Source organism: Vigna radiata, unplaced genomic scaffold, assembly GCF_000741045.1.
Source record: "Vigna radiata var. radiata cultivar VC1973A unplaced genomic scaffold, Vradiata_ver6 scaffold_169, whole genome shotgun sequence".
NCBI classification, from domain to species: Eukaryota; Viridiplantae; Streptophyta; class Magnoliopsida; order Fabales; family Fabaceae; genus Vigna; species Vigna radiata.
Window position 1 is genome coordinate 826,078 of NW_014542363.1, and position 9,674 is coordinate 835,751.

The 9,674-nt window shown below is 36.5% G+C and overlaps 1 protein-coding gene across 1 annotated transcript; it reads left to right on the top strand.

Moving 5' to 3' along the window:
* The first annotated feature begins 720 nt into the window (after positions 1-720).
* On the top strand, positions 721-2,438 carry LOC106779847. Its single transcript, XM_014668059.1, has 5 exons — positions 721-871; positions 1,043-1,191; positions 1,275-1,488; positions 1,594-2,177; positions 2,298-2,438. Exons 1-5 carry the CDS (start codon positions 721-723, stop codon positions 2,436-2,438), a joined length of 1,239 nt encoding a protein of 412 aa, XP_014523545.1.
* Positions 2,439-9,674: the final 7,236 nt, after the last annotated feature.

Consider the following 9,674-nt stretch of genomic DNA (forward strand, 5'->3'; position numbering starts at 1 on the left):
ATGAAGAAGAGGAAACATGGAAGAATGTGGTTGAGGGGGAAGTTGAGGGGGAAGTAGAAGCTTCAGCTGAATATTATCTGGATGAGAGTGAAGAAGAAAGAATGGATAATGATGATGATGGGTTTGATGTTGAGAATGATAGGGTGGATGATGTTCGTAGAAACATTAATCCAGTTTTGGATAGGTGGAATGCAATGAAAAGAAAAAAGAAACGTGTGACTAGAAGAGGCAATGTTGGGGAAGGTTCATTTGTAATGGATGAAGAAGTTGGAGACCATGAGATCAATGAGGAATACAACAGTGATGAATTGGACTCAGATGTACAAAGTGATGAGGATGTGAGCTTGAAAAGGGGCAACTTTAAAAAGTATAGACAAGATGATATGAACAAGAATTTCATATTCGAATTGGGGATGGAGTTCTATTCATTGAAGGAGTTTAAAAATGCACTAATGGAGCATAGTGTATTAAATGGAAAAGAGATTAAGTTTGTGAAGAATGATCTGACCAGAGTAAAGGCAGTTTGTAAAAACAAATGTGGCTTTGTTATTATGGCTAGCAAGGTAGGAGGCAAGCAAACATTTAGGGTGAAAACCTTGGTTGGATGACACAGATGTGGAAGAGTTTTTGGAAACAAAAGTGCAAGTGTAAATTGGATTGCACAAGTATTAGTTGACAGGTTTGTAAATATGGCTAACATGACTGTCAACCAAATCATTGATGACATTAAGAAGTCATTCAGTGTTGGTATCACTGCTTGGAAAGCTAGAAAGGCCAAACAAATTGCTTTTGGATTCTTTGGTTGGTGATGGAGAAAGACAATATGCTCGTCTATATGATTATGTGGGGCAATTGCTAAGAGTGAAGTATGGTACTTTTAAAATTAAAGTGAATCAACCCCAACCAAGTTTGCACCCAAGATTTGGCTCTTTTTATGTGTTTAGAGGGGTGTAAGCAAGGTTTTTAGGAAGTTGTAGGCCCTTCATAGGGGTAGATGGTTATCATCTGAAGACAACATATAGTGGTTAATTGTTGGTGGCAGTTGGCCCCAATGATCAATATTTCCCACTAGCTTTTGCACTGGTCGAAAATGAATGCAAAGAAAGTTGGAGATGGTTTTCGACACTGCTTTTGGATGATATTGGTGGCACTGATTGTCAATGTTGGGTGTTCATTTCTAATCAACAAAAGGTATTTCGATTTGACTATTTTCCTATTTTTAATTTGTAACAATCACATTTTAACTAATGACCAATACATTTTGTATTTTATAGGGACTAATGACAGTTTTTGATGACATCTTGGATGGAGTGGAACATAGATTGTGCTTAAGGCACTTGTATAACAATTACAAGAAGATATTTGGTGGAGGAGTGTTGATTAGAGATCTCATGATGGGGGCTGCCAAGGCTACATTTCAAAAGGACTGCGAAATGAAAATGGGTGAGTTGAAAACTGTTAACATTGATGCATACAATTGGTTGCTAGGTATTCCAACCTAGTGTTGGTGTAAAAATGCATTTAGTACTTATCCTAGATGCGATGTGTTGATAAATAATTTGTCTGAGTCCTTTAATAGTACAATTTTCCTAGCTAGAGACAAACCTATCATCACTATGATGGAATGGATTAGAACTTACATTATGAGACGGTTTGCAACACTTAGAGAAAAAGCAATGACATATCCTGGAGTTGTAATGCCTAGACCACGAAAAAGGCTTGATAAGGAAGTAGAGAAGAGTGGAAATTGGATTCCAACTTGGGCAGGAGCTGCAAAATTTGAAGTCACTCACGGGTTTACAATGGATAAGTTTGTAGTTGACTTAAGTAACCATTCGTGTAGATGTTACAGTTGGGAATTAATAGGAATACCTTGCAGGCATGCTATTGTTTCCATAAATTACAAAGTAGAAAACCCTGAAGAATATGTACATCCTTATTACAAGAAAGAAGCTTATGTCGCTTGTTATGGTCCTGAAATTGTTCCAATAAATGGCCAACAAATGTGGTCTACTTCTGAAAACACCCCCTTACTACTGCCTCCAATTTATAAAACACCCCATGGGAGGCCTAAAAAACTAAAAAGAAGAGAGGCGGATGAATATGTGAGTCATACAAAATTGTCAAAGAAGCATGATATTATGAAGTGTAGTAGTTGCAACGAATTTGGTCATAATGTAAGAACATGTAAAAGGAGAAAGAACAACAATAAGGTACAAAATCACTTTTTTACAACTTCACTTAATTCATAATTATTTTCACAACATGGATTCTAATGTCGCTTACTCTATTTATAGAACACAAGGGGCACTTCAAGTGCAACAGGATCTGGTAGCAGGACGAGATCTGAAGCAGAAGCACCTCCATCAACGTCACAAGAAGGAGGAACATCAAGAAGGGGGACTTCTCAACTAGGAGGACCTCCAACAACAACATAAGTTGGACCATCATTCAGTGGAGCAGGACCTGCATCAAGTCACCAAGCTGGAAGAAGAACATCCTCAAGACTATTCGGTGCACAACATCTAAGGTCCCAAGCTAGTAGCACTTGAAGATTTGATGTAGCAACACCCTTATTTTAATGTATTTTGTTTTTCACACCCACTTAGGGAGCAATAGTAGTAGGTAGTACTTTGATTACAGTGCCTGCTTTTAAATTGTAGCAGGATGTAGTTGGCAAGGACCACTTTAATTACTTTACTATTGATTGCAAAATATTTTTTGTCAGTGGTAAGGGACCACTTAAATTACTTAATAGTATGGGACCACCTTTTGTGTCATGTATCTCAGATTTTAGTGCTTTACATTATACCAAGTTACAGGTTGCTTTACATTTAATCCTTAATCCATAAATATTCAACACTTTATGAAGGTTCTATTTTGTTGTGTTAATTGATCTTTATCTGACTTTTAAGGATGTGTAATACATGGATTGTATTTGGGGTGCCTGTTTAATACTGCTGCAGATTAAAATTTTAAATGTTGCTTGTTGCATTTGGGGTGCCTGTTTAAATGTCTATGCATACCTAGTATGTATATATATATATATATATATATATATATATATATATATATATATATATATATACACACACACACACACGGTATCCCAATACTGAGTTTGATGGTTGACAGGTTAGGAATAAGGCAAGTTGGATGGAAATTGGAAATAATATCAGTCATTTTGCAATCATGAGTGCCCAAGTTGATTTCATTCTGTTACTCTTTGCTCTTACAAATACATACACAAAAGACATACAAAGTGGCTTTGAATGTTTTATGACCGACCTGGTGTTTTGTTGCTACCTTGGCTAAGCTACATTTTTGTGAGCTCCATAGTAGAAGTTATTTGTCCTCGCTAACTTATTGGAGTTGAAACTTTGGCACTTCAACTGGTTTGCCATACCTTTATTTGTTTCCATCTATTCAAGATTCAGAATGAATGGTGGTTATCAGTAACACAGATAAAAGCTCATGCTCGTCTTGTATTATTGTTAAAGGGTTGGCATTTGAGCATTTCTTTTGCTGATGCCTACTCATTTCAGGAATTTTAATTGCATATGTTATGGTAACATTAGATCAAGGAAAACTGGTAACATTAGATCAAGGAAAGCTAGGATTCCTTTCATGTAATTTTATTGAGGTGTAACATCACATTGGGGGATATCAGTCACTGTAATGCTTGGATAAACCTTCATTGGTTAATTGTCCAGTGTTGTTGTTCATATCAGTCTTCACAAACCAGGGCACACAGAACAATCACAGTACAAAATTAATATGGAAAAAAACTCAACTACCCCATTTTATTCAATCATAAATCTTAATTACAATTCATCTTCAATAAAAAATAATAGAAAAGAAAATGGTTAATGCCCATGACAACACAAACAAGTACAACATCATTTTCCAAACTTTCTTCTCTTCTTCTAATTTCCTTTTCAACTTCTTGATTTTCTTCTTTAGATCTAGTACAATTTTTTCATTTTCCAAACACAGTTCAAGTTCTTCACATTTTCCTTGAATTTCAAAAACTTCTTCATCATTCCATTCAAAGTAATTACAACTTGAATTACTCTGCAACCAAAATAACACACCATTAATATAAATTTTAGCACATAAACTGAAAGATTTAGTCACTTACTACCCAATTTCTACATCTATAAAATAGTCTTCCTTTGTTCTTCACAGTAGTTGCCTTAAAAAGCAACAATGTTTCAACACAAGCACACATTTTAGATGGTAATCGTGAAGATGATCTACAACTTTGCAACTTTGCCGAACCAATTGTCCTTCGCGTCCAACCATTTCCTGCATTGTCACCTTTCATTTCACTACAAGAAAGAAATCCCTTCATCACCTTTTGTGCCAACCCAAACCCTATATCCCCAATCCTTAAATTCACACGCAAAACATAAAAACAATATGTATCAAATTACCTCCTCAAGAAGACGAACTCCAACCTTCATATGTACGTCCACCGCAACTTTCTTTGCCCCCAACTCAGATCACGATAACCCTAAGCTTTCTTACAATGTCGTTTATAAAAGATCAAGTCACCAACATACGTGCTAGAATGGTTAATCTCGTTCCAAATGTTAAAAAAGCAACGTGGCAGATAGAAAACAGTGAAGCTGGCCGACGGCGTGGCAGGACCGTTAACCAGATCAACCAAAACTTGACGTCGTCCATTTTTAAGGACTAACTTTACATGTTTTAATACTAAGAGGATTAAATGACATCAATGTTTTGAGTAGGGACTAAAACCAAAAATCACTGATACTTAAGGGAATAAAAGCATATTTAACCCTAATACCTATTTTGGTCTCTCGAACGAAGGGTTGTGTTCAAAATCGTTCTACCTTTCTTAAAAAGTTCAAAGTGATCCCAACTTGTGAAAAATCGGGTCAAGTTAATACTTTTTGGTTACGGTGTCAAAATTTTAACGGTATAGTTGCCTCGTTGGCCAAAACTTAATGAACTATCATATTTTTCTCATACATGGAATATAACATGTCAATTTTAAATTTTAAAAAAGCAAATTGCTTGCCACATCAGCTGAGAGAAGCCCTTGGTGGCTGGTCATCAAGACCATTGGGTCCCCCAATGTGTTGCCTGCGGCCTCTCCACTACACCGTATCCTGCCACTCTACCACTGCAAGCTCACCCATGCTGGATTGCGACATCGTAGCCACCTGCCCCGACGATTGCAGCTTTACGACCAAGATTCCAACTCTAAAAGGAACCCAGACTCAGATCAATCAAAAACCCAAATTCGAAAACCCTAATACCAAATTGCAAAATTTGGGCTACTATTCATTCCACTGCCATCGTCGGAGATTACACACGACACATCACCACTCAGGACGAGCTCCATCGTTTCTCTTCAACAGCATCATCCATGCATCCATCGTCTCCACCATAGCGTCCTCTTGCATCACAGAATCATCCACACATCCCAGTACTCTTTTTGAGTTAGCTTATGGTATATGAACCCAGAAGCATCCCATCATCATCCACACATCCCGACATTTTTCCTTACCTTAGGCAACGAACCCAAGGATCTCGTCTGCCAGTGTCTTCGCGGCCAGGGTTTCAAATGGTGTTTAGGGGTTTTCTGTTCACGATCGAGGGTTTCCTTCTTGCGTATGCCTGTTTTTCAGTTGGTAGATTTTAGCAATGTGTACCGGGTTTTAGTAGACAAAAATATCCTAATATATCATGAATTCTAAGTTTCAAGGTTAAGGGCATTTTAATAATTTTCATTCTCAAAACTAAAAAAAAAACTCAAACCCTTGCTCACCTCCCTCATCCCTATCAACCCTTTCTCTTTCATCTTTCTCACTCCAACATTTTCTCTGTCATCTCTACACTAGTCCCAATTGAAAATATGATAAACACCCGCCTAACTCTAATATACCTTTCTCACTTATCCAATTTGTTTCTCTCTCATCTCCATACTTTCCCTCACCCACATACAAAAACTCGCGACACCATAATTTGTTGCTCTCTCATCTTCATACTTTCCCTCACCCACACATAACAACTTGTGACACCACAATTTGTTGCTCTTCGTTCATTTGTTTTCCAGTTTAATAACAAAATAATTGATGATGTTGATGTTGATTTTTGATTGGAGAACTATGTTATATATTTTCCCTTCTGATTATAAGTTAATTTGTAAAAAACTAAAGTCTACAATTCAATAATTTGGAAAACTCGTTTTCATTAGAGGATTATGATACTTTTGACGCATTCTCGCCTCTTCTCCAGCTTGATTTCTAATGTTCATAGCAACTCCAACCTTAAAAAAAGGAAATATGAAAAACTTATAAGTTGATTATGAAAAAGGAAGAAAAAAAACTTGTAGCACCAAACTATAATATATTCCTACTTATAAGGTTGTAGTTTTGAAATTATTGAAATTATTGTAGACTTTAGTTTTTTACAAATTTAATAATACTCAGAAGGGAAAATATATAACACAGTTCTGCAATAAAAAATCAACATCATCAATTAATTTGTTATTAAACTAGAAAACAAATGAACGAATAGAGAAGATTAACAAATTGCGGTGTCGCAGATTCTTGTGTGTAGGTGAGGGAAAGTATGGAGATGAGAGAGAAACAAATTGGATAAGTGAGGAATGTATATTAGAGTTAGGCGAGTGTTTATGATATTTTCAATTGGGACTACCATAAAGATGACAGAGAAAATGTTGGAGTGAGAGAGACGAAAGAGAAAAGGGTTGAGAGGAATGAGGGAGGTGAAGGGTTTGGGGGTTTCTTTTTTTTTTAGTTTTGAGAATGAAAATTATTAAAATACCCTTAACCTTACAACTTACAGTCTATGATATATTAGATTTTGACTTAATACCTATTTTGGTCCCTCGAAAGAAGGGTTGTATTCAAAATCGTCCTACCTTTTTCAAAAAGTTTGAAGTGATCCCAACTTGTGAAAAATCGGATCAAGTTAATCCTTTTTGGATACAGCGTCAAAATTTTAATGGTATAGCTACCTCGTTGGCCAAAACTTAATGAATTGTCATATTTTTCTCATACGTGAAATATAACGTGTCAATTTTAAATTTTAAAAACACAAATTGCTTGCCGCATAGCTGAGAGAAGCACCTGGTAGTTGATCACCAAGGTCGTTGGATCCCCCTCTATGGTGTCTGCGACCTCTCCTCTACCACTGTATCATGCCACCACCGCAAGCTCACCCATGCTGGATTGTGACACCTAGTCACCTTCCCCAACGATCGTAGCTCTACGGCTGAGATTCCAACTCTTAAAGGAACCCAAACTCTTATTAAACAAAATTCAAAAACCATAATCCCAAATTGTAAAATTTGGGACGTTATCCATTCCACTGCCATCGTCGGAGATTACACGTAGCGCATCACCACTCAGGACGAGCTCCATCGTCTCTCTGCAACAACATCATCCATGCATCCATCGTCTCCACCGTAACGTCCTCTCGCATCCCAGCATCATCCACGCATCCTAACACTCTTTTTGAGTTAGCTTATGGTATATGAACCCAAAAGCATCCCAACATTTTTCCTCACCTTAGGCAACAAACCCAAGGATCTCGTCTGCCAGTATCTTCACGACGAGGGTTTCAAATGGGGTTTAGGGGTATTTTGTTCACGCATGAGGCTCGCGATTTGGGGTTTCCTTCATTGATTTGTTTTGTTTGTTTCTTCTCTACAGGATTTGGTGTTCGCGTTTTGGTTTTTGGTGTGAGACTGGGTTCTGTTTTTAAGAATTTTTTATCTCGTGTTTGGGGGTTAGGGTTCTTAGTGAGTTTGATTAGTGTATTGCAGTTTTGTTTCTCGTTGGTTTAGAAATTTTATGGTGGTTTTGGGTTTTTGTGGCGGTTGTTGGTGGTTGCACAAGCGGCGACAATGGAGGCGGTGGGGAACGGTTTTGGAGAAGGTGGCGATGGGGAATGAAACGAAGTCTAAACATTACGTAATTTTTAATTTTTTAAAATATTTACATAGTGTAATATACAAACCTTATACATATGATTAAAATATACCAACTTAAAACAGACATATGCAAGTTAACAAACATTTATATATATATATATATATATATATATATATATATATATATATATATTTGAGTTATTAGGCTGTTATATATAAAAGGTTGGTAATTTTTTTTTTTAACAAAAATAATGTAGATATTCAATCTCCTGTATCCAATCTCCTTTGTATGTGAAATCACGTTGCACGCTGTTGAACATTATAATTTATAAGCACAATTTATAACCAGAATTCATTAACACAATGCATAATAAAGAGACCTGGACAATCATTATTATATCTAATATAGAATTTTATTAATCATCAAATTATATTTTCAGTGAACAAGTTTACCCCATTCATAGCATTCACATCAACCTTATGCATGCCTCTCTACTGTTATTGCTTCTCAAACTGAATTGTTGGCTATCGGGCAACAACAGCAGGATTCTTATCCATAAGCATGAATATAATGCAGAAACAGTAGCAAAATAGTAATTGGAACTAAAATTTAGAAGCAGAAATCACTAGTCAACATTCAAATCAAAGCTACAAATCTGAAAGATAAATGGAATCAAATGCTGGAAACAAATTTCTAGTGATTAACATGTACTGTTGAATGTAAAAACAGATTTGAAATTAAGTGTTGTAACTCAGTTGCAGAACTGGTATTTAAAAGTAACATAGATTGTAGAATCCATCTAAAATAGAATTCCAAGTTGAATTAATTCTCACTAGGCTTACTCTTGCAAGCCTATGGTCAATGGACTAAAATATCTAATGCATATGATCATTTCCATCTTCTGGTGGTGGTTGCTGGTTTGGAGTTTGTTGGTTTGGAGGTTGCTGATTTGGAGCTTGCTGATCTGGAGCTTGCTGGTCATTGGGTGCTTCATTTTGACCTTGAGAATTTTGAAAGTTTAAAAATTGTTGTGCAGCTGAAGCTGCTGTAGGTGGAAGGAATGGGAGGAGGACACCAATAAAGCCTTGAACCATCTGAAGCTGCTGGCCATATTGTTGTAACTGCGATTTAAGATTATCAATTTCTTCTGAATTTGGATGCTGAGTGGAAGAAGATGCCTGTGTCTGTCGGATATAACTATCCACACAGTCATTTTGGGAACTGACATTTCCAATGCCATATACACGTCCCTTGTATCTTCCACCAGCAGCATCTAACCAACATTGGTTTCTCAATCTCTCCTCCTCTGCAGGGTCTAGAGGACTAGATGCTGAGGCACCAACAGATGCAGTCTCAGATCTGATTTGAGAAAATTTGGCTTGGAATTGTTCCTGTTAAAAGAATAAATATTATCNGTAAATGTAAGGTTTAAAAACCGACAATGTATAATGTGATAGAGTTAATAGAAACTTACATGAGTCCGTCTAGACCTTTCATCCACGAAGTCCCCTGTTGATTGTCGAATATGTGTTTGTTGAAATATTTCATCAACATGCACAGACTGACCAAGCTCCTGTGACTGGAAACAAAATGAATTGTTAATAAATATATGTAAAGTTTATGATTACAAATTTAAGAAATAAAATGTACAAGTTACATACCAAACGAATAGCATGCTCATGCACACTAATAGATCCTCCGGTGTGCAAGCAACCACCCTTTTCAGATGTCCGATTCTTC

Coding starts and splice junctions, on each gene's coding strand:
- LOC106779847 (XM_014668059.1), top strand. CDS start 721: ATGACATTAAGAAGTCATTCAGTGTTGGTATCACTGCTTGGAAAGCTA. Junction 872..1,042: donor ATTGCTAAGAGTGAAGTATG/GTACTTTTAAAA, acceptor TGTTGGTGGCAG/TTGGCCCCAATGATCAATAT. Junction 1,192..1,274: donor TCATTTCTAATCAACAAAAG/GTATTTCGATTT, acceptor TGTATTTTATAG/GGACTAATGACAGTTTTTGA.